Genomic DNA, 24,594 nt, shown 5'->3' with positions numbered 1-24,594 from the left:
GGGTCAGGGAGTAGCCTGCCATGGTGCTGCACTTCCCAACGTGTGAGATGGGAGAGAATCCACGTCACGATGGAGAGGACGAGACAGCAGCCAGCTGAGCCTAGCCCTGAGTGTGTGAGATTTGATTTGCAGCCATAATTTGATGGCCAGTGCCATTGCAGCGGTACCTGAGAAAGCTGCCTTTATCTAATAGTAGTCATCCAGAAAATGAAATCAAATGAATAAAAGGCTCAAGGTCCATTTGGTCCTATGGACATGCCTAGCAATTGCCAAATTATGGAAATCCAGCAGGTCTTCAGGCTGCACCAATGTACTGATTTCCCTTCTGCGTTTGAACGTGCAGCCTGAAGTTCTCAAGTTGAAAGCTGCATCGTTCCTATCCTTTTTGGCTACTGATAATAATTTAGAGTTATGGCCATGGAGTAACGTTTGCTCTAAAAGGTAACTTCAAGGTGCATTAGTCTCAGATAATTGACAAGACACTGAAGAAATTATTTGGGAAGCGCTTATGTGGAACCAAAGATCTTGGTGAATTGTTACCTTAAATTAATGGTGTGGTGAGAAGCTGCTCGGAGTTGATCTGCTGGCGCTAGTGCAAAATGAATGTCAGGCTTTAAAGTTATTAGCAAAGCGTCAATGAGACAGCACTGCCATAGATTTATGCACCATCATTGTGTCTTAAGGGGCCCAAATCCGCAACGTGCTCTGAGTCCACAGGGCTTCAGTGGGAGCAGAGAGCGCTCAGTATCTCTCAGGATTGGGCTCTTTAGCACGCTGGAGCTTAAGTTAGGCCAGCATGGCTAACAGGATTCACACCTTTAACTCCCTTCTTAATCCCCAGATGAAATGAAAGGTCTTCTCTCGACACTTAGTAAATCTCCAATTTTATTTCTCATTATTAAATCATGAAATTGGCCATAAATGTTTAAATTAAGTGAAAGGAAAAGAGATTTGTGAGGAAATTGAAGTCTCTTTGAGGAATGGAAGAATAATCTCCAAGGATGAAGAAAGTTGCAGTTGCCAAACCCAGAAGCGAAAGGATCAAAAAGCTACAGAAAAGAAGTAGAAAATTGCGTATGTTTCAAGTCCTCTCCCTCCTCCTCCCCCTAAAACCTAAATATAGGGAAAATTATACAGATAAGCAGCAGATGCTCCTTCCTCTGCCGCTGCCATTATCACCATGTACACCCCGGAGGAATTCTGTGATCTCAGTGGGTTTGCGTCCCCATGTGTGACGTGATGCTGCTTCCCTGGGCACAGCAAGACCTGTCGAACGCTATTAGTGTGGGTTAGGAAGTAATTGGGTTTAGGTGCCCCATTCCGATTAGAATCCTGCCTTTTTATTATCGTTATTTATTTTCCCTCATTAAGGTAGTGAGAAACGAACTGATTTTGCATGGCCTGTGTTTGATTCTCCGTCTCAGGTAATTTTTCAAGGGTGCCTGCATATTGTTGTGCCTGAAAGAGCTGCTCCAGATCAGATGGGAATGAAATCAGGGGAGTCTGTGGCTTGTGTTCTGGATGTTAACAGTGGTTCCCTGCTGCCCTCAGTATGTAGGAACCCATGAAGCTGCTTGGACCCTGGTAGGTGCCCCCCCTTGAGAGCGGGTGACGTGGTACATTAGAAGCATGAGTGATGAGGGAAGGATTATGATGGGACTTTTTCAGATATTGAGGATGTTTTTTACTTCTCTAAAAGCCTGAAAACAATGGATTTGGATTTGGGGTGCTCTGCCACCCACCATGGGGTGAATGCTTCTTAAGTGGCACCGGTTCCATGGGTGTGAACCAGCTCCAGCACTGCTGAACACCACCTTTGGCATCTCCTGCACAGCCAGACAGGGAGGAAGCAAGTAAAGAGGGAACTGGTTCCCGTGGCCTCTTGAGTCCTGGGGGGAGGTGGTGGTGGGAAAGAGTGGAGTCTGCCAAGGAAGGGTCACCCACGATGGCCAATGGTAGAAAAAGCTTCAGCAAGTGGATACCTGTCTGCTGGGGGGGGGGGGGGGGGGGGGGGATGTAGTTTGAGACCCATCAGACTTAGTTCACTTGGACAATGAGACAGCCAACAGATGATAAGCACATTCAATCAGCCCTAGCTTGGGCTGAATTCAAACTGGCCCCTAGAGGTGAAAGACTATATTGTGTTAACAATTCCTGGCTTGTCCAGTCCCTGCTGGAATGGTCTTTAAAGCAGGCCAGGGGATACACCGGTCACTTTCTCACACTTGCAGCACTGACCCAACGGAGGTTAACACGGACATCTCTTCTATCCAGTTGATCTGTAACTATAGAAAGCAGCAATTGAAATGTATTTCAAACCAGAACGTAGCCTGCTGGTGCCAGTTACCAGCTAAAGTATGCTCTGTCTGCCTTCTAGCAACTGAATAGCATACGTAAGCTGTGCAAAAAACATGAGGATTGTTAGTAAAAGAGTGTAGCCTCTGAATGCGATGGAGTTCTTTATCTCACTGAAACAGATACGAGAAGTAGTGGGGGAAGGAAAACCAAATGGAGACAAAGCTCTCTCCGGAATGTATTAAAAGAATCAAATAAGCCATTCAGAGCATGCAGGTGGATGGGGTTTTATGGAGCATTAGCAAGGCAGTGTTCATCTGTGCTGGCCCGCATAGGAGCAAAATAAAACCAATGTTGTGTCAACAGGGTAATAAGAAAGAACACCAAAGTGTTTTTCTCTCTGCTTAAGGGAAGTCAGGCCTGTGAAAGCCATGCATATATTTCAGCACTTGACAGCTTGGGCTGCCAGTGCTCTGCTGCAAGGAGTCTGGGGATGATATGGTGCCGCACAGCAGAATTACAAGGAGAGAGTGGGTGTGATTTGGACTGTGCCACCTGAAAACCCTGACCCCTTTCCCATAGTGGCAATGGTGGAGTTTGCCCTGGGGTGCGCAGCAGCAATGTGAATCTTTCATAATCCTGCATCAGGCGATGTTGGGAATTCAGACTTTCCCTACCAGTGTCTTGAAGACATATACTGTGAGTGAACCAAGTCCCAGCACCAAGGAGAAGCAGGAATAGGAGACAGAGTTGCTGAATTTTAGGGGTGGTAACATTGGGGCACTTTTAAGCCTAATGCAGCTTTTAACTTTGCAGCTGGGGCTAATGTGGTCTGCCTGAGGCTTGCTTTGCTTCATGGGATGGAGGTTTTTTGCTGCTGTAGCTGTGGGGTTCACAGAAGAATTGCCTCCTTGACCTAGCATGAGCTGTCTGACTCCTGGCTGTAAATCTGTGCGCGTGAGTCAGTGCAAAGGGAGGCAGCATGGCAGAGCAGGAGCTAAACCAGTCTCTCACATACACACCATGGAGCTGGTGCTGAGCACTTTTCTGGGTAGCACCCACAATGCTGCCATTGTATGCTGCTGCCTGGATGGGTTGTGCATAAATCAGGGTGTGTAAGTAACAGGATGAGGTTGTCCCGATGATGTTACAGGCTGGGGAGAGCGTGCAGATGTGCTGCAGCTATTCATCCATGACTGATGCAGCTCTCCTCCAAACTGCAGGAAGGAGAGGCCACGTTTTGGGCAGTTTCTGATGCTTCTAATGTAAGGATGGGGATGGTGAACCCGGCAGGCTTGTTGCTAGGCAGATTGGTCCTTATTCCCTGCATGATTTATCCTCCTGAGGTCGTGGTATCCTCCCTCCTCCTAAAGTCGTGACCAGCCACTGCAGGAAAGGTGCCACCGCAGAGGGCATAGGGCAGATAAATAACGAGCTCTGCCTTAAGAAGGATGCTCACAGGCCGTCATCACATTGGGAGCTAGCATCATTTACCCCTGTGCATCCTTCGGGTACCAGTGTGCAGCCGTGCGGGTGGTGATGGGGCACTGGGTGGGCTGGGAGCCATAGGGGGTGCGGGCATCATGTCGTCACCCTCCTGCATCCCTGCCTGACGTCACGATGCGGTTAGGTGACGTCAGATGTTGTTGCCCCTATGGAGTCTCCGTCTCCATAGCAACCGGGACGCCTCCGCCGGTCGGCCCCCTGTCCATGTGACCGCGCTCAGTCACGTGATATTTGGCTGCCGCCGAGCTGCTTCCGGGTCGATGCGGGACGCGGCCGCCGGGCCTGGGTGAGCGGGGCCGGGGGTGCCGGGGGGGGGGGAACGGGGCTGTCACCGGTGTCACCGGGCTCCTGCCGCGCTGCCCCGGCGGGGGAGGCCACTGCCACCCGCGGACACCCGCATCCGACCTGCCCGGGGGGTCTGAGGGGGGTCGGGGCAGTTCAACCTCCGTGTTGGAGGCGGCCGGGCCGGCCCAGGGGCTCTCGAGCGTTCGGGGAATGGGGCCCCGGGGCTGCCCCACACCGTGGGGCCCCACAGCACAGGGCAGGGGCCGGCAAGGGGGGCTGCACACTTGTGCGGTGGAGTTTGTTTTTGCAGCAGCCCCCAAGGGGAGTGCTGGTAGCATCCTGTCAGAGGCAGGGTCAGCGTGTCTACCCTGATGCTGTTCATCTCTGGCTGTCAAGATCGCTTCATGTATAATAAGCCTGAATCGTGTCGCAGGAGAAGGACACAGCAGCTTCTCGTAGACAGATGTTTGTCCTGTCGCATCTATTCCTTACGCTTTGCTTTCCGTGTATCCAAACATGTCAAAGTGTGTTCGGTGTGTGGCTGGTTAGGACCTGCTCTGCAGGCATTCGAGTGGCACTGGGCTTCATTAGAATGGCATTAGTGATGCAGTTCTCCTGGAGGGTCTCTTGTTCTCCTCATAGGCTTATAGCATGGGGATAGAAACGTTTTTCATGTCATTTCTGGTGTTCTCTTGTCACTTCACTGCCTTGGATCTTGAGTCAGGCTCGTGCTCTCTGTAGACACATGCCATGCTGTGTGTCACTGGAGCCACAGCCTTCTGGCAGAGCATTTAAATATAGACAACAAAGACGACTCGTTGACACCTTCCAAAGACTTGAGTGCATCTTTTGGAGCATACATTTGTCATTCAGAAACCCCAGAGTTATGGCAGGGCGTGAGCTGTGCCTTGTGCCATCGGCAGAAAAGCACTCGGAAATGGGCACCTTGCAAAGCACCCTGCCCTTGTGCAGGCAACGTGCACTTGAAATGTGTCATCCTTGCTTTGCATGTTGTTAGTCCTTGCTCTCGAGCAATCGTAGTGATTCAGAGGAGCCACGTGCATGACAGATGATTATAGTGAATGTGAAAGGGGAGGAGAAGGGAAGTGGGAAAGGTGGCTGTCCGCTCCCTGACATCTTTGGCATCCGGCAATGGCCTTGGCATGCAAAAGTATAGCTTGAGAAAGAAAATGTTTGTGATTCAAAGCTGGTGAATGTAAATGGCATTAGGGATGTTTTTTCTCAGTTCTGGGTTGCCCTCATAGTGTAGCTGAAAACACAGCTTTTTGCCTCTTTTGTTATGTTAAGGTGATTTTCTCATTTGGGATTCCAGCTGATGTTTGCTCAGCAGATAAAGGGGAATGGAGGTGATAAAAAAGCAATGTGAAGGACAGACAGCTTTAAGCATGGGGAGTTCCAGAATTTCCAGACCAGGATGTGTGAATGTGCATTCAGGGAGCAGTATCAGTGTGTCCTGCAGCACTGAGCTCCAGACCTGCTTCTGGAATGAGGCCTTTCAGCCTAAAGCCTTGGCTGTCAATGCAAATTGTTCCTGTAGCATGCAGAATGGTGTAGCAGGAAACTAAATGCCTTGTTCCTAATGCAAACTTTGATTTCCTTCTTGATTCTAGATAATCTAGTGACAGGAGGTTCAGTTTGAGATACACATCAGCCAAGTTGTTGAGGGCTGCAAAAGGTGTGTTTGTTTTGTTGGGGTATTTTAAGTAAGACCAATCCTTTAAGTCCCTATTTGTGACATGTGAACTTGTTATATAATATAACAATTACAACAGGCTTCAGTCAGCTTGCTTCCTGTTATAGTGAAGTCCTTTGTGACAGAAGTACCTTAGTCTGTTTATGAAGAAGCAGTTTGTTAAGCAGCCGATTCTCAGCAAAGGGAACCTGAACCTCAGTTAAATCCCTTCTGCTCAGGATTTTCTCTCTCTCCTTTCCTGTAATAAAGCTAAAGGAAAGTTTATGGCAGCAGGCACAAACTTTAATGCAGTGTTGGTTAGCAACATCACTTTCAACATGCATGTGGCCCCAACAGGAACTCAGAAGTAAGGATTTCCACCTGGAGGTGCAGGTTTATGTGCATAACATATGTATCTTTGTGAGCTGGGTTTTGCTGCTATACTGGAAATGTAATGATGCAGTTCTTAGTAAAAATGCTGCTCCATGACTAATGGTACCCTGTAGGAAACCTGCAGTTGAATCCATGCCTTGTATTAGAACCCGTGAATGTGGATCTCTGCTCCGTGTCCATGGCTGGTAGCAGGCACTGCTTCGGACTACACAGCCTGTGTGAAACCTGGGAGCAATGTGGTTCTCTTGGTGCATGTATCAAGCTAAATTCCTTCATTATCCAGACAACTATACAATGTCAAGGTCAGCCTATGTGCAGGAAAGTAGGACAGATAAGCTTAGTTCCACCTAGGGTACAGCAGAACGCCGACCATCACGGTGTCTTTGTGCCAAATATACTTCCAGCTGACACTCAGTATCTTTCCGGGCAGCCTGCAGTGTGGTGAGTCCTTTTTCCTGTGCTGTTCTGTGACAGACACAGATATGAAGGGCACGTTTATCTTCCAGATACATTAAGCAGCTGCAAAATTGAATTGGCAAAACTGGCTTTTTGGACTGGCCAAATGATGTGCTCATACGTGCTCGAGAGTGTTTCGTGACACAGCAGTTGCGCTCTAATCAGAACAGGTTTGCAAGCAGGATGGGAGGGCTGTAGTTCATTGCCAGTGTCAGAGAAGAAATGATGATGCTTCTTATGAGGCCAAAGCTTGCTTTGAATGGGCCGCTGCTGTCGAGGAGGGTGAGAGCCCTGAGTAAGCTTACCATCAAACTCAAGTAGTTCCATGACACCCAGTGAGCCAGCTGATGGAAGTCTTGCTATCAGAGCGTTAGGCTCCAAGCTCTTTACACCGTTGTACTGATATTACAAAAGCAAACCATAACCTGCTTTGCAGAGTGTTTCTTTATGGGCAGTTAGAGAAGTGTGGATCCTTTTTGCCTTTCTTTTTTTCCCCCATTCAAAAAGCTGATCCTGACAGAAAGTCCTGAGTTAAAGACAAGGGTGAAAACACTTATTTGAGCAGTCTTTTACCCAGAAACAGCTTCTTGCTCTTTCCCCTTCTTGCTGCCCTGGAAATGTGCTTGAAGATATCTGTGAGTATCACACAGCCCTCTTGGCAGGTACAGAAATCATGTTTTGCAGCCTGGGGCACATTGGCAATTGTCCTGTAAGAGCATGTGGGACAAGGAGGTCTCATACTTAGCCTGTTGTGATATGATTGAAAGCACATTTGTGTAGCTTGGACCCTCTGCTTGGTTTTGGTTTCATCTCAGGTAATATTTGACTGTAATTTTGAATTGGAAATAGGACCTATTAGACGTAACCCATCGAGACACTTTGTGATCTGTGTTCTCAGGGACCAGTACTGGAGATTATTATTGGTTGCTGACTGGTTGTGTGCTCTGTTTTTTCAGTGCTAACCAGAAGTCCAAGAAGGGAGCATGGACCAGCCCAGTGGAAGGAGTTTCATGCAAGTTCTTTGTGAGAAATACAGCCCTGAGAACTTCCCATATCGTCGTGGACCTGGTATGGGGGTGCATGTCCCAGCAACTCCACAGGGTTCACCTATGAAAGGTAGGTGAACCAGGCTTCTGGTCTTGCCGAGCATCTGTGGGTTCTGGGTGGGATCAGTTTCTTGGCCATTCTTATGTTGAAAGAATTGCCCTGAATTAACCAGAAAAAGAAACATCATGGGGTATTATAATGTGTTCCTTAGTGAAGAGCTGAGAAACTGCGGTCTAACAAAGAAAGTTGATCTAGGGGCTGAACTGGTTGCTGGAAAAAGTAAGTTTCCCTACAGCATAACAGAGTCAGAATCTGTCAATGGAAGATAGAAATAAGGCCTTATACAGGCTGACTTTTGAGGATTCAGCAGTCCCTGGAGTTAATTTTCTCCAGCTCTTTCATTATTGGCTGCAACTGTGGCTATTTTGCAGAGATGGCTTAACAAATACATAACACTTGATCTGAATTTGAGGTCGGTGCCATGTGCTAGTGGAACTGCCTCTTCTTTGTGTAACCTCTTACCCATCTTGACTGGTAAGTGTGGTTTAAATCCCGTCAAGTCAATTTGTATCATAACCAGCCCCAAAGGGGAAAAGAGCCATGGAAGTCAGCTGGATGAAGTTCACAGTTACTGAGTGTGACAGAGGAGAAAAAAAAGGGCCTGAGTTCAGCTGAGGATAAACCGAACAGCGTGTTGCTCAAAATTAGCATGAACAGGAAATGGGCCTGATGGACTATTCAGTCAGTGCCCTCTCTCTGGTGTGTGAGCACCCACTTTACTGAGCTATTTAGATGCTGGGAAAAGGGCATGTTTTTAAGTCTAAAATGCGATTGAGATGCGACTTACAAGCGTATCATAACTAATTCCCCAAGTACAACACTACCCTTTAAAGAAGCTGGATGCTAATAAACAAGCTTGCCAGAAACTTGTAAACTCTGATCACACCAGATAATTGTCTGCTGCTAGAATTGCTTTCTAGTTGTGTAACTATCAAGTATTAAGGAGAGAGAAAAAGAGCCATCTTTTCAGGAAAAAGCTTGCTGTTAGATTTAGATACTCAACAGAGGTGGGAGAGCTCTACTGTATGCAGAAGAGTGTAAGACTGATGGCTTGCCTTGACTAAATGTGCATTTCTTGTGTTGCAATGGTTTCCTGTTACAAATCTATAGCTTGTAACTTTGTCATGGTTTGGCCTTACCGAATGAGGTTGTCATTGAGATCCAAGTCGTTGTCTGTGAAATAGCTGGGAGAACTTTTACCTGCCTGAGCAGGGACTAGAGCAAAACAGGAATTTAAAAGGCAGAGTAAAGACATGAGCTTTTTGCAGGCTGTAAGAATGCTGAACGTTTTACATTGTTGGAAAGGGAAAGCTTAGAATGGAAATGTTAAAGTACATCTTTGCTGTTAGTAACCACAAGTGGGCTAAGTACCAGAGCATAAGGGAGTCTGACTGTGCAACTAACAGTCCACCTAGTCCTGCATCCTATCTGCAGTAGCAGATGCCTGGGGAAGAGCAGAAGTTCTGGCAAGAGCTGATATGAGACATACTGCAAACTATGAAAGACTGCCCCATCCTTGCTGCCGTGTGAACAGAAATACATGTGGTAACTGAAGAGCACTGATACCGAGTGGTACTTCCTGTTTAGGCAAGAGAAGACTTCTTGATTGTTGTTGGTCACTTGTTATAAAATCCATGTTTATCCCGAGATCCCTCAATATGTGTAAATGGGGGAATTACTGATAGAGTTTTTCTGTTGCTCGGTGTCATGTTTGTGCTTGTTGTTACCTTCTGTAAGTAAGCAACGCAAGGCTGACCAGAGGGCATCGTTTCTTTTTCCCTGTTTCAGATCGCCTCAACCTTCCGAGCGTGCTGGTACTGAACAGCTGTGGCATAACCTGTGCAGGGGATGAGAATGAAATCGCTGCCTTCTGTGCTCATGTGTCTGAGCTAGATCTTTCTGACAATAAACTGGAAGACTGGCATGAGGTAAAATGGCTACATGTGCATCTTTCTGAGTAACTTTGATGGCTATTGCCATGACTGCAAACGCATTGCAGCTTAGAAGAGTGCTTTATTCATTTAAATGAGAGAGATTTCCATTTTTTGTGACTTCTTTCTCATCTTTGAAGCTGATGCTTATTTACTCTGACAACAACTGAGCAATACACATGATGAATTTAATCCATTTGGGCACTTCAATCCATTTACCTCATGACTTACGATCTTGGCCTGGGCATGACAAATATGTATATATTTATATATATTTATCCTGCAAAGCACTTGAACTGCCATTTCTAACATCAAGAGGTTAATGAACAGTGCAGTTTTTAACAGAGCAAGAACTGAGAGGTCCAAGTGATGGCAGCTGATTCCCAGCTTTGTTACCAATTCTGTATTTATTCTCTCTCCTCTTTTGTTTCCCTATCTGCAAAACAGGTTTTAATAACTTTTACCTCAAAAGATATTTCTGAGGACTCATTGATTAATGCTAAATGCAATGTAAAATCCTCTGAAGTGCTTGGGTGCATTTATGCTAGCTAAATGCAATGTAATATGAGTAAACCAATTGCAATGTGTTCAGTTGTTAACATTTCCTCACTGGCTTATGCTCTGCTTTTATGTTAGTGTTTATTGTTGGAAATATATGGAAAAGAACAGGAGCTGCAACATAAGCATGTTTATGTGTTTCTGTTGCATCAAACTCTTATCTTTAAATAGTTGTTAGCTCAGTGTTTGCAGAAATGTCCCAGCTCTGGCGTGGGGGTCACAAAGCCAGAATCGGGATGGGTTTCCCTGTTCCTGTTATTTCCATGTTAGCCTAGAAGGTGTTAGCTCAGCGAGTAGGAGAGAAATGTTAGGCTTGTCTGTTGAGATTAGAGCCAGGGAAGATGGTTTTGTACTGAGGGTGTATCTGCTATGAACTGGGATTGTCTCCTGGCTTGTCTTATTCTGAGGGAGACTGTCTCCAGCATCATGCATTCCACACTTGATTTCAACTGCTGCATGATACAGCTGCCCTTTGCTAGCAGCTGGGCCCTGTGTATGTCATGGTCTGCCCCATCTCTTCCCATCCAACACTGGGATTGAATGTAAGAAAGCTGCTGTTTTCAGAGTAATGGAATTGAGTAAGGAATCCATTGTATGTGTGCAGTGAGCTTCTGGCTTTTAAGTTGGGCAAAATTGTGATGTCTGTGGCTAGTGTGGAGCAGCATAAACCCGAGCAAGTGATCAGTGTTGGCCATAAACCCAAGAGATGTGCCCATTCCCTTCCTGCTAAAAGAGAGGTACAGTATGCTGGCTCCTGGAGCGTGCTGCTGCTTAATCTTGGTGTTGAGGTTTTTACGACCTCCCGCAAGAGACAGGCTTTCTCTTATCAGGCTGCTTGGAGAGTGTAATTAAATGAACTGTTGAGGTGAATGAGCAATTAACCAATCGATCTAGATCAGTGAATAGCAGGAGTATGATTTATAGGGGGTAGTTATCCAGAAGCATTGTTTCCCCCCCCCCCCCAGTATAATTTCTTTGGCTCGTGGTGATTCCGAAGGCCCCCCTTTTAGGGGATAGGGTGTTAATGCATGAGGTTAGATCACTGCCTGATACACTTTTCTTTCTCTCTCTTTTTCCCTCCCCACTTAGGTCAGTAAAATTGTGTCCAACGTTCCCCACTTGGAGTTTCTAAACTTGAGTTCCAACCCTCTCAGTTTGTCCGTTTTAGAGCGAAGGTGTGCTGGCTCTTTCGCTGGGGTTCGCAAACTTGTGCTCAACAACAGCAAAGCTTCCTGGGAGACAGTCCACACAATCCTGCAGGAATTACCAGAGTAAGCATGGCAAGTGGGGCATAGAAAGGGGTGCTTGCTGTATGCAGGTCAAATCACATGGTGAGGGATGAGAGGGGAACTGGCCAAGTAAATAGTTCACATTGTCTTAAAAGCGCATCAGTGGTGTTGCAAAGCCTTGGGCTTCTCATCCAAATCTGCATACGAGGGACGGATAATGACCCCAACAATGCAGGAGGTGACGTGCTTTCCTCTGAGTCACTGCAGAATGAATGGTGCGATGCATACGTGTGCTAATAGCTTTTGAATGAGATGCAAGTCTGAGGGTCTGGCTGCTTGTCAAGTAATATTTCATCATGATTTTCTGGGCAAAAGTGTTGATTTCTGTGGCTTGGCCACAGTCCACCTTGGCGAAGGCATTCTGCTTCTGCAGATGTCCTCAGTGGCTTCGATTTGATAAGGGATCCCTCTTTGTGTGGCTTTGTGAGCAGAGATGATGATAATGGTATAACCTGCATGGCCAATGCTCACTTCCTTGGGATTAGGAGAGCTAGTTTAGTTGGCTGAAAACCTAGTGGGACCTGTTTATTCTTTAATGGGGATATTTGACAAAACCAGTGATGTCGGGGAAAAAAGCATCATCAGTGTCATGTAAAGACACCTCTATAAGTTGTGAGCATTGAGAGCAGTTACCAACCACCACTGGGGCTGGGTTGGGGGCTTGTTGGGCACACATGTGGGACACCACCCAGAGCAATCTGTTACACGATTAATACTGGGGGCTAGGGGAACACTTGGAGGTGTTTTTCATCTGTGGAGGAAGCTTACAAATGGAAGCAGAGATGGAGTTGAAATGCTCCATTCAGAATGCTCAAATCTCTTCTCTACACCAGCTTCTCAAATCACATAAGAGCTGTTGTAGAAAGTCATGTTAAAAGCGCATGCGCGTGTCCCTGTACCTGAGATCTCAATGTATGCTGAGATGGCGATCTGATCTTTCTTCCCCTGTGCAGCTTGGAGGAGCTCTTTCTGTGCCTTAATGACTATGAAACAGTGTCTTGTTCTCCAGTTTGCTGTCAGTCTCTCAAATTACTCCACATAACTGATAACAATCTTCAAGACTGGACTGAAATTCGAAAACTGGGAATTATGTTTCCATCACTGGACACGCTTATCCTGGCTAACAACAACCTCACAACCATTGAAGAGTCAGAGGATTCCCTAGCAAGGCTGTTCCCCAACCTGCGATCCATCAATTTGCACAAGTCAGGTGAGAGCCTGGAAGCAGTATGCTTTTTGTTCTCTGCATTGAGCCTCTCCTCTCGAGAAGGTGAAAACCCACACTTGCTTTGTGCTCTTTGAAACATCAGCCTTGAGGTGCTTGCTTCTCAGGCTGCGTTAGCACTAAGTAGCCTGCAGTCAGCATTGCTTCCTGGACAGGTGAAGGCAGAAGTGCTGAGCAAGAGTCTAAACCATTGGGATAGTTCTGTTGCTGTAGCAGAGCTGGAAATGCCCAGTGACCTTTGAGCAGTCTGTCCTGGCTTCTCTGCAGAATCGAAAAGCTGTTGATAAATGTAGTCCCAACAGGCCTGGCACATCCAGTTTTCTAATGGTGCTAATGCAGGGCTATGCAAGCAGATGCACTCAAGTGTCCTGACCTGAAGAAGGGAGCATTAGGAGAGGAAAATGGGCAAGAAATCAACTTGCCCATCTCTGTGGGCTTCACCTGCTGCTTTTTGAGGTTAGTCGTTGTCTAAAGGATGAGTCAGAGGAGCATGGACCTGCAGCTACTCAAAAGGAGCTTCCACAGGTTTTTTACATTAGTAGTTTCCCCTCTGTTTCCTATCCCAGCCTCAGATGCTTCTGGCTGGAGAAGGATAAATGTCTGGCTGTGGAGGGGATGGAAGAATCCCATTTGCCTTTAATCCCTCTTTTATTCTGAGTGAAAATGAGTGTATGTGTAGGTATGTGGCATGTGAGGGCTGTCTGTCATGTGTGCTCAGTTATTAGAAGCTCACAAGTTATGCTTGAGGCTGCTTTTACATTTCAGCCCCAGAGAATTTTCAGCCAACGCTCCAGAAAGAGAAGCAGCATTTGGCATATCAGGAAGAGCACCCCATGCTCGGGGAGCAGGAGCTGCAGGGCAGCTCGTGAGGGCTCTGATGTGTTTGTGAGATGCCAGAAGTTCTTCTGCAGGAGTACTTAATGCATCATAATCTTCTGTTCTTTACAGCTTTATGTGCTGTGCAAGTGATAGTTAAGTGTTAGCCAAGGTAGAAGGTGATTTATTAACATGCTCTGCAATGTGAGCATCAAGGAATCCTTATAATAAAAGCTTAAAGCTAACTAGAGGAAGAAAAGCCTGTTAAGCTGGATTCGAAAGCACTGTCTCACGGTGTAGCGAGTGCTCCTGTGGTAAGTAGTTTTGCAATTTTGATGCCAGATATTCAAGAACTCTGGACTCTATATTGCATTTTGATGTTTTGGGAGCTGGAAGTCAAACAGAAATCCCAAGGAGCATGTTAAACACTTGGCAGATGTGTTTTGAGTGCTATGGGGAACGGAAACTCTGCCTGCCTGCCGTGATGCTTAGGAGTTTTCTTTCTGCTCTCAAAAGAGCCCCTTCTTCTGAACTGAGACTCAAATGAGACCCCTGATTTTATTTAAACCAGTACTATTTCTGTTTTTTTTCTCATTTTCTGTACTGTGTGGGTGAAGCTGTTGGGTGTTGTTCAGAGAAACCAGTCTCCTAACTCACATTGCCAGTGTAAGCTTTTGGAGCAGTCATCAGAAAAGCATCGCAGAAGATGTTTCTGCAGTCACAGCAAGGGGAAGAGAAGATGAGAAGTGTTGATGTCAGCACATAATGAGGGCTGTATTGCTGCTCAATCCTATTTTATTTTACACTCTCTGCCTGCTTTGTTATCCCAGATGTCAGGTCTTCAGGGGGCTGAAATTGAGTTAAAGTCTTTTTCATTAAATGGCTGGATGGCTTCTGGGACTGTTTTACCCTTGGGTCAGGAGTGGAAATGGGACCCAAGGTGGTCATGTGTGCGAGCTAAAGCTATTTAATAGCTATTTAGTGATGTCTAGAATGGCCAAAGTCCTGATAACTTTAATACTACTTAAGGCAGCATCTCTATAGATGCAGCCGTCATAACTGATGCTAGTCAGTCGTCAGCAGTGAGGCCAAAGAGTCCATAAAAAACTGAGCTCCCTAATCAGCTGTGGAGATCATCCTCCTAGACATGCAAACCATCATGAGTGAATTTAAACTGCTTTGTCTTGTAGCAAATGAAAGAGACTTTTTGCAGTACATCGTGATCAAAAGGCTGACTTCTCCCAGAAACAGGATCTGATGCTCGCCTGTCATGTATAGTCTTGTTATCTTGGATACACGACGTATTATCTGTGTTTGTTTAAGCAAGTCTTTTCTTCTGAGCAGGTCTGCATTGCTGGGAAGACATTGACAAGTTAAATTCTTTTCCCAAGCTCGAGGAAGTGAAATTGCTAGGAATCCCTTTGCTGCAGTCCTACACCACTGAGGAGCGCAGGAAGCTGCTAATAGCCAGGTCTGTTCCTTGTTCATTGTGCTCAGCAGAAGAGTTACATGGCAATGAATGGCTGGGAGTGGGTAATTGGAGGAAGAGGCTGTTAGGAGACAGGGTTTGGTGCGAATTCACCACTCAAGAAGATGTGAGCTTTGGTTTCTTTATTGTTGTGTTGGAAAATGGGAGTAGTGGCAATGTTGAGCCTGATTTCTCTGCTTTTCATCGAATTTTGAGCCTGATACGTACCTGTGCACATGATGCACACGTGAGATGAAAATACTTTGGTTTGAATGTGGCGGTGACTGTCTTGTCAGTCACCCTGTGGGTTTCTCTTCTTGCTGACTGTATTTCTTGGTGTCTGCATGCAGGTTGCCGTCTATCGTCAAGCTCAACGGAAGCATCGTTGCCGATGGGGAGCGAGAGGACTCGGAGCGATTCTTCATCCGGTATTACATGGAATTCCCAGAGGAGGAAGTCCCGTTCAGGTATGCTCTTTGTCATGGAATGGAGAGCAGGGGCAGAAGGGCAGCAAGGCAAAAGGAAAGGTGACAGAACGGATTGTGTTATATCAGGCTAGCTGTTCCATGTCTTGCCTTCCTCAATCTGTTTTAGTTAATGTTGTTATATTAGAATATTGTCTGATGACTTGTAGAATCACTTCTGAGTCAGGTTTAGTCTTAGAGTGTCCATGTCAAGTGCCATTAAACCACATGACTGTTCAATTCATGATGTTCATTGCTTCCTGGCCTCCCTGATGGCTAGCTTCATAATCCACCTGTGTTTGGGAGTCCCCACAAGCCAGTACAAACGTGTTCTCTGGTGCCAGGCCAGGGCGTCTAATTCTCTTGACCATCTGGTGTGTGGAATGTGACTGGTGGATGGGATGCTGTCCCCTCACTTTCAGGCCCACAAATCACAAATCTGATGGGTTTTCTGTGCCAAAAAAGTATGCCCAATGATCCGTTTATCTTGGTAAACTAATGAACTTTGACAGATGCTGTTCAGTTGGTATCTTCTCTGTGCCAGCATCTACTTACTGCTTCTTAATGGGCTGAGGAAGGATCACGGAACATCAAGCCACTGCATTGGCATGCCTTTTGCCCTGGAACCCCCATGTGCTTTACAGACAGCAAAGCTTCGGAGCCCTCTCTTTATGGAAAGAGGGTAGGACAAGAGTGTGTATGTGTTTCCAGACAGAGGAAGGGAGAAACTGAGGCAGAGAAGGTCAAAGGTATGGCCTGGTACGGGTAAGAAAGGTGCAAATGGAATCTGGTTGGTGTTTCCTCCTAAGTAAACTGTCTCCTTTCTGTGTATGTGCCTTAGCGATACAGTAAGGGCAAGGAAAGGCTGGAATGGGGAATGAGGGCATGGCATTTCATGTGACTACTAATAGGTCCAGCAATTACTGTGTTTGTTAAAGGCATCCTGGGGTCAGTTCAGAGGCGAAGGGTACTAATGTAGTCAGGGAAGCAAGACAGCTGGTGATCCCTCTTGTGCCTTTTTCTGAGGACAAGCCCTGCTTGTAATTTTAAAAGTCCTTGAAGCAGAAAAATGGAAAGAAATATTGGCAGGAATTGCAGCAGAGGCGGAGGATGCAGGGGAGAGGATGGGGAGCTGGGGACCGTGAGCTCATGGTGCTGCTCCCAAAATGGATTATTTTCCGTAACATTTTATTTCTACCAAAACTGTTTTGTTCCCTGTGTTTGTGGCTCTAGAAGGGGAGAATAACGATGTATTCAGCTGCATACTGAGAGGGACACTAAGGTATGAGTAGCCCTTTGATCCTGGTGGAATGTGTGTGCAGTACTGAGCTTGCCAGGGCTTGTGCATAAGAGGATGACTAAATGAGTTGATGTCAGACTCTGTTTCTTTTCCTTGTGTCTCTGGGTATTGTGGTGACAAGTTTTTTGTATGTCCAGTTGTTTAGAAGGATACAGTGGGATACAACTTGATGCTACTGTTAGGATGTGGACTTTGGGAGCAGGCTGTGTGCATATAGTACCAAATGCAGCTAGGGTCAGTTTCCAGACAGGAGCTCATGTAAGAAGTAACTGGTATCTCATCCCATCCAAAAAAGCTGGGTATAACCAGCATGCTAGCTTTATGCTATTTCACTAAGGTACAGGAGAATTACCTCCTCCTTTGATTTCTTAACCTTTAAACACTGTTACTGCCCTTTTCTTGCTCAATGGGTTCTTTGTCTGAATCCCTTCATCTGTGAAGCATTTCCAAGGGACTTAAGCAGCTACTAAAGAGGGTTGTTCTGTTCTGGAGGAGTTGTGTGCCACTACAAGCTATTTTCTAACAAGGCTGCAGATGGCTGAGAGTGTCCCTAGTGCTGAGGGCTGGTTTTCAGTTCCTGGACCTGTGTGCAGCAGCCCTTGTAGGAAGGGAAAGCTGGCATTCTCTGCAGTGATTCCGTGTGTATTTGTTGCTAAAGCTTCATCTTATTTGCTTCCAAATCTGGTGTGGTTTCTCTGAAGGTGATTCATAATTAGAGTCTAGTCAGGACACATGCATGTTCTTGCTGGGGTATGGCATCTGCATTGCAGTGCTGCCTCAAGCAGAGGAAGAAGACACGCTTGGGCATGGAAACCTCACGAGTGTAAGCAGCCCCCCGCAAGACTGTCGAGGTGCAGCATGTGATAAGTGAAGAGCACACAGCAAACCCCTCTGCTTGCATTGCATGTCTTCATGGGCTGCAGCTCAAAGGGATCAGAAAGCAGGGAAATGGAAAGAGTAATCTCTGCCTGGATGTTGTGGGTTAGAAAGCAGTGCTGAGCCTACAGTCCAATATTGGCTGTCTTCTTGATTGACGTCTTTGTGTCTGTGGGTTTTTAATGAGTCCTCCGCTTGCCTGGTCTGCTGTTTATCTGCAGAGTATCAGAGACACTTTTAGCCGGGCTCAGTTCTTCAGCATCCTCTGCTCTGGCAGCCAGCGCCTGCCAGGCTGCAAGGGGTGATTATGAAAGTCTCCAGGGTGCCTGTTATTGGGGTACAAAAGAACCATATGAGGAGAGTGCCTTCGTTCTTACTGATTTGAGGGAAGCCAGTCATTCAGGCTAAACTTTATTTGCAGGCTGCAGCTAGTATACAAGGAGCAGGCTTCAAACCTTGTTCTGCATTTCCTCAACATGAGAAAATGTAAGACAGCATTGCCTGACCCTCTGCATACTTACAGCATGCATTCGGGTAATCTTAGCCCACTCCTGGTGCTTCTCTCTCTCAGCAGGCTTGAAATCTGCCCCCCTCTTCATACTCTTCCCACCATCAGCCCTGTTCACTGCAGTTTCCCCAGGCATGAACTGCTTCTAGTTGGCACATAAGAAGGGTTGCAGCATGTGGAGATGATGAGAGCTGAAGGGATATCCCAAAATGGTCTGCGGGCAGCAAAGAGCAGGTTTGCTCTCTATTCCTCTCCTGACCACATCCTTCCAGAGGTGTTGGAAACTGTGCTGCAAAGATCTCCTCTCTGCTGGCGACACGTTGGCTAGCACTTGTTCTTACTGCAGGCAGTAGCCCAGTGGGTAAAATATGGGGAGTGTGCCGTCTCCTTTGAGCACTAATGGTTTTTCCAAGGAAATAGGCCTGATCCTATCGTTCTGCAGGTGAGTGTGAGAGCAGGGCTCCAGCCTGCCTTTGGATGCTGTGCCTTAGTGAAAGCTCGTTTTGTCTGTGAGACTGGGGAAATCCTAGTGTGTTGTGGCCCTTACCTCATTCCCCTGCAGACAGAGGGTCTGCTGTTCTTCAGGAGCATTCCTGTCCTGAGCAGGACTCCCTGGGGTCACCCAGCCTGCCAGGTCCCATCATCTCTCAACAGGGGCCGTGACACAGCACCGATCGCATTCAGCTCGGGCTCGTATTGGGAACAAAAAGAGCTTTCTGTACAGCACATAGTGGAGGGCCTCTGAAACGTTACCATTCCCAGCAGCTCTTGGTCTTTGTCATTTCAGTCACATTGTGTTTTGTGTGGTCGTTTCGCCTCTTTCCCAGCCAGGCAGGGGAGTTGCAGACTTGGAGTGATACCTGCTGAAGGGAGTGGGAGGGTGAGATGGGCTTTCCATTGCAGGAGATGGCTCCCGAGGATGGGCCTTGTGAGGGACAGTTGAAGGCTCCAAAGAGAAAGTGATGGTGCAGTGTGTGGCTCTGCTAGGAAAATTCCCCTGTTGTTTTAGGGAAAAGGAGCCTTGTATGGAGAGAAGCTCCATGCAATTTGAATGCTACCTCAGCAGTATTCTTTACACATAAGAGCCTCATCCATCCTTCCCATCTTGACTGAAGTGCCAGTTAAACTGCAAGATGTTTCAGAAGAGCCAGCTATGGAGGATGGGGACAGCTCGTTGCTGTCTGGGTTCTGGTTTTAGCTCCATCAGAGTTCCAGGCTTCACATGAATCACACCCTGGGACCTGTGCTCACCCTCTTGTCATCCAGTCACTGTACTCTCCTTGCCAATGTTTGCTTATGCTTTGCAACCTAATAGCATCCTTGCATCAAGTGGCAGCTCAAGTGCGGTAGAATCATAATGTGAAACAGAAACTGACTTGTGAAACACTATGAGCAGCTCTGCTGTAACTCTGGACACGTTTAATTTTACAGGTATCACGAGCTGGTCACGAAGTATGGGAAGCTGGAGCCCTTGGCAGTGGTGGATCTTCGGCCCCAGAGCAGCGTGAAGGTGGAGATTCACTTCCAGGATAAGGTGGAAGAGATGTCCATCCGTCTGGATCAGACTGTGGCAGAATTGAAGAAGCACTTAAAAACTGTCGTGCAGTTGTCAACAAGCAACATGCTGCTCTTCTACTTGGACCAGGAAGCTCCCTTTGGTCCCGAGGAGATGAAATACAGCTCGCGAGCACTGCATTCCTACGGCATTCGGGATGGAGATAAAATTTACGTGGAGCCCAGAATGAAATAGCCTCTTTTCGGGTGCACACACATGCCCCCCCACACCCACACACATGCATTAAGGAGTTTTGGCAAGGTTTTTGTTTCGGTTGGTTGGTTGAGGTTTGGTTGTGTTTCTTTAGCAGGTGATTTCTTAGCCCGGAGGACGTGCCCTGATCTGAAAACCATGCCTGCCATCCACTGCAGGTGACCTTGAGGTGACAGTTGACTTCAGTGCGTGTGTTTCAGTGTGTGCAATACCTTGATGTTTCCTTTGATGCTCCGGTATACTCGTGATTTGGCATGAATGGTCACTTCTTCAAGCTAAAGGGTGCTAGGGTCCATAAGGGAGACGACAGCTCGGTGCAGAATTTGACCTGTTGTCTTCTCTGTCTAAATTGTTAGGGTTTGGGCTCCACCAGAGCACCCTATGGCCTAGCTATCCAACTGTGGCTCGAGCTTGCTCAAGTATTTGTTTGCAGCTAGGTGCTGTCTCAACCTTTTGTTACGCTCGAGTTCAGTGACAAGATCTAAAACAGTATTCCGCTTGATTCAGAGCTCAGGTACTTAGTGCATCCACTTAATTCCACTGGTTTGGGTTAGATGAGTGCACGAAATGGGGGAAAGAAAGCGACCCTTATTAGAAAGAAACAATTTATTTTCAAAATGCAGGCTTTATATCCATACTGTCCTGATTTTTTTGGTGGGGAAAAAAAGAAGTATTGATTTCTCTCCTGGGAGAGAGTTAGGGGAAAGTTGAAGTTTGTGTTTGTTGCTGTTGCACCAGAAATGAAACCTAGCACTTTCCCCCCAGGGGTTCCTAGCTGCGGGGTCCCAGCTAAGGGTCTGAACTAGGAGAATGTGTTGGCTCAGATCAGTTTCTAGAAGATGAGTAGCAAAACTTTATTGTAAAGCAGGTTTTCACTCTCTCTGTTGGCTTCCCCCCTACACGCACCTCGTAGGCATCGCAGGCTGCTGCTTAAATTAGTCTCCATTTTCTACTGCAGAGCAGATTCCCTTTATTGTGTAATGAGATCCTCCTTCCTTTATCTCTCTTATGCCCCTTGTTCCTCTGCCCCCTTGACAAGTTGAAGACCTTTTAGATGGCCTCCTCATAAACAGCTACATGCAAGTTTTTGAAGCTGTGCAGTGAGGGCTCTAGTTACATGTGAACTTCTGACCTGAATGTTGAAACACTCCCTTCTCCCCATGTGCACTTTCTTTCCCATAATGCTTTTGTCCATATCACCAAGCTCCTTTTATATTCTTGGAGTTGTGTATTTCTCTTCATATTTTACCTAGATCGTAGGGTGGGGTAGGATGGGGAGGGGAACAAGTATTATCTCATAGTCTTCAGGTCGGGGATGTGGGGACCAGCCAGAGCGGAGTAGTTCTGCGTCCAGAGGAATGATTAAAAATGGGAGGATTTAAGACAAGTTACTAATTTGTGCCTCATCTCCCTGCCAAAAATGTCATTTACCTGGCCCTGTTGAGATGAGCAATAGGAAATGGAGCAAGACTCATCATTAGTAGCGTAGAGGCTGCGGCACGTACCTGCGGAGCTGTGGTACCCATAAAACAAAAGAGCAGGGAGATGGTGGCAGTGTAACATAAGATGATGCTTTTATAAGCTAGAGCTTTACTGAAGATGTATTTTCCATTTGGGCAGTGAAAGGCATTTGCTGCCTTATAGCAGAACTCTTAAGCCAACACTTCTGTATGATATATACATACATAGGCATAGGAAAAGTTGTGTTTAATAAGATATTTTGTTATAAAGCAAAGTTTTATGAAGATATGGTTGTTTAATATTAGAAGCCTATTTCTCCCCTTGACCTCCAGTTTAAGTAGGTTATCTCTCAGTCGCTGCAATGTCAGAGGTAAGCTACCGATGAGGATGCAAAAGTGTCTCTGGCCTAGTTCTATAGAGCAGTAATTACCTATATGGGTATGTTTATGGCATTGTAACTGGTATTAATGAGATGCTGTACTGTTGACCAACATCCTCAACACAATTAAATGTCTCGGTTTCAGAAAAGGAAGTAAACACCATTAAAGAGTGGAATGGGATGTTAAAGAAGTGCCAAGTATGTGCTTTGACTTTTGTTCACCCACAGTTTAGCCAGTCTGTGGAGGGAACAGTGCTGTCACTGTGCCACCTTGGAAAAGTCAGTACATCATGCTTTTATTTACGGTGGACCCGGTGGGGAGAGGAAGGTGGAAAGGAGAACACCTACAGGTATACAAGGTGACAAGTGCCATGGAGCTGACAGGGGTTTGGTGCTAGCACCCAAACCTGCTCCCCTGGTTTGTTCAGGTCAGTAAGTCATAGTATGAATACCACTGCCTTGTTGCTTTGTTAGGGGAAGGTTGTTTTGGGATGATGTTCTGAAGCAGTTCACATTCTGTGTGGCTAGCAGAGCACTTGTGGGCTGGAAACCAACGATCCTGGTTTGCTTCCCACAGACAAAGAGTCGTGTCCAAATCCAGGGACAGTTTATGTGTCCAGATGGTTGACTTCGAAAAGTAGGGCCAAATGGCATGCAGCTGATGTGGCAAAATACCCCAGGTCGGCTTGCTTTCCTTTTGTAATGCCTTCTGGGCAAAGGTCTTGTATGTGTGCCATGTAACCACTAAAGAGGGGACAGTGTCAGTGGGAGAGAGGGAGGCCTCTGAGCGAGAGAGGAGATTTAGGGCTGAGGATGGGTGCCAAGAATCTGTGAGGGTCCTGAGCTAGCAGGAGGCTTGATTTAAATCAGTGCGATGTCCTGAGGGGCTGTGACCTGGTGGTGTTGGCGTATCCCTGCTTTAGGAAGAGGTCCCTGGATCTATATTACACAATAGATTTGCAGGCTTCTCTAGCTTTTGTTTCCTTCTATCCGAGGGCTACTTTTGTCGAGAACTGTTTTGTTGTTTGTGCTGGTTCATGCATAGCGGTGGGCAAAGCACCTGCTTCGGAAGGAATTAGGTGACAGCTATATACCAAAGTGTCGCACGGCTCCTTGTGTTGAGATGAGATGCTGTGCTGTTGTGTTTTTTGGATACATTCCTATTGACTATCCATGTTTTGACCAGATGTTTCATGCAGATCGCTTAACCGGCGATGTGATGAATATGCATGGCGTGACGACTGTCCTCTGCTTCCTCGCTGGGATTTGTAACCCCCATTACTGGGAGTTGCGCACATTCCGGTGGCAGATAATTGTGTGGCCCGTGGTGGCTCAGAGGAACTGAGCCTAATGGTGCTCGTTGCTTCTGGGGATAGGCTCTTGGTTTGCCCTCGCCTCCTCGGGTCTGTAATCTGATGAAGGCGACTTGGCGGCTCTGCCTCCGTCGGTTGCTGTTCTTGCTTGTAAATGAGATTCTGTAGGTTCTGTTCGTGTATGGAGTTGAAAATGCAAACGAGGTGCTGAAAGCAGCCCAGAGGCTGAAATATGTATTCCTGGCAGCTGTGCCTCCCTCATTTGAATGTGGCACTTCTGTAGGCGGTAGAGAGACGCCTTCCCCAGAGCAGCGTTCGAAGGGCTTTAGCCATCTCGGGCCTTTGCCTCTGTGATTGCTTTTCTGCAGTTACTGGAAACTTGAGCTGTAATTTCAATGTGAAGGTCTATTCTTGCTCCCTATTAATGATGCATCCATATGTAATTTTAAAGAAAAAGGAAGAACTCTTAAGTCCAGCTTGTTTTTTACTCTGGTTTCTCTCACAGGGGATATACTTCCTGCTCCCACAGTTTGCCTTTGGTTTGCTCGCAGACTTAGCAGTGGAATTCAGGCCAAATAGGTAATTGGTTTGGATCAGTTCAATAAACTTATGTAAGTTTTTACACAAAACAAAGTGTCCCAAGTTTTGCACTTTTGTGTTCCCTCCGTCTCACCTCTATGTTTAACACACACCTTTGGCAGGCTGAAAGCTGCTGAGATTTCTTTGTCCTGCTGACTGTTCCTGCCTCCTGTCTGCCCGAGGAGCTCGGGCAGAGCCACCTCATTGTGTGGTATGTGCTTGTTGAAAGGAGAAGTCAGGATGCTGGAAGACCTAATCCTCTTCTGGACTGTATTCCTCCATGGTGGTTACTCATCTCCACTCCAGGTGCTGAAGAAGGCTCCAGCTCACTCTCCGTTACCTGCTCCATGTCCTAAGTGGGACTGGCCTAGGGGTTAAAACAAGTTTCACCCTCAAGGAAAGGTTTGTAGGTGGTGATGGGGAGGGCAGCATCCCCACTAAAGCAGGAGTCATGAGCTAAGCCAATGCTGGCCTGCGCCAAATGACCTTCAGGATTCTGAATGGGATGCAGTCTTCCCCGGACTGGGCCAGGTTCCTTGGAAAGGGAATGCAATACGGCTCTTCCTGCAGTTGTTTTGCTGAGGTCAAGCAGCCGGAGATCCCCTTATCTCATCTTGCAATGCTGAGTTTTCCTTGAGGTCAGGCACAGGAAGGAGATTTTCTGGTAGAAGGATAAAAAGAAGAGGGAAAGCAGTTGTTTGCTCAGCATTGCGTGATGGGAGCATCCCCTGCCAAAATAAAATAGCCTAGAAGACAAAGTCTTCCCCAAAGAGACCGTGAAACCTAATCAAAATTCATCAGTGTAGACTTGTCCAGGATGAACAGGACCAGAATATTAAGTTGACAAAGGAGCAGAGGGAAACCTCTTTTCCCTGGTTTTCTCTGTGTTACAAAACAGGCTGAGAAGAGTCAATTGATTTTTTC

General features: G+C 46.7%; 1 protein-coding gene and 1 long non-coding RNA gene across 3 annotated transcripts; one reads left to right on the top strand and one right to left on the bottom strand.

The window, feature by feature from the left end:
* Positions 1 to 868: 868 nt before the first annotated feature.
* LOC133280984 (uncharacterized) lies at positions 869 to 1,685 on the bottom strand. The gene is made up of 2 exons (XR_009747330.1): positions 1,621 to 1,685; positions 869 to 1,581 (listed from the first exon to the last, which is right to left on the bottom strand). It is a non-coding gene; the product is annotated as an uncharacterized LOC133280984 (long non-coding RNA).
* A 2,317-nt stretch (positions 1,686 to 4,002) lies between these two features.
* TBCEL (tubulin folding cofactor E like) lies at positions 4,003 to 23,724 on the top strand. 2 transcript variants are annotated; one of them, XM_061476089.1, is made up of 8 exons: positions 4,003 to 4,087; positions 7,585 to 7,744; positions 9,524 to 9,663; positions 11,314 to 11,495; positions 12,467 to 12,723; positions 14,899 to 15,025; positions 15,373 to 15,489; positions 19,602 to 23,724. In XM_061476089.1, the coding sequence occupies exons 2-8, from the start codon at positions 7,612 to 7,614 to the stop codon at positions 19,918 to 19,920; spliced, it is 1,275 nt and encodes a 424-aa protein (XP_061332073.1). In that variant the 5' UTR covers positions 4,003 to 4,087; positions 7,585 to 7,611; the 3' UTR covers positions 19,921 to 23,724. The 2 variants fall into 2 exon arrangements, with proteins under 2 accessions (XP_061332073.1, XP_061332071.1); XM_061476087.1 differs by lacking the exon at positions 4,003 to 4,087 and adding an exon at positions 5,619 to 7,443.
* Positions 23,725 to 24,594: the final 870 nt, after the last annotated feature.

The sequence above is a fragment of the Pezoporus flaviventris genome, unplaced genomic scaffold (assembly GCF_033815535.1).
Source record: "Pezoporus flaviventris isolate CSIRO_AGI_PZ_B2104156 unplaced genomic scaffold, CSIRO_AGI_Pfla_v1 ptg000093l, whole genome shotgun sequence".
NCBI classification, from domain to species: Eukaryota; Metazoa; Chordata; class Aves; order Psittaciformes; family Psittacidae; genus Pezoporus; species Pezoporus flaviventris.
The sequence above is the reverse complement of the archived record's forward strand: the minus strand, read 5'-3'. Positions and strand labels throughout refer to the sequence as shown.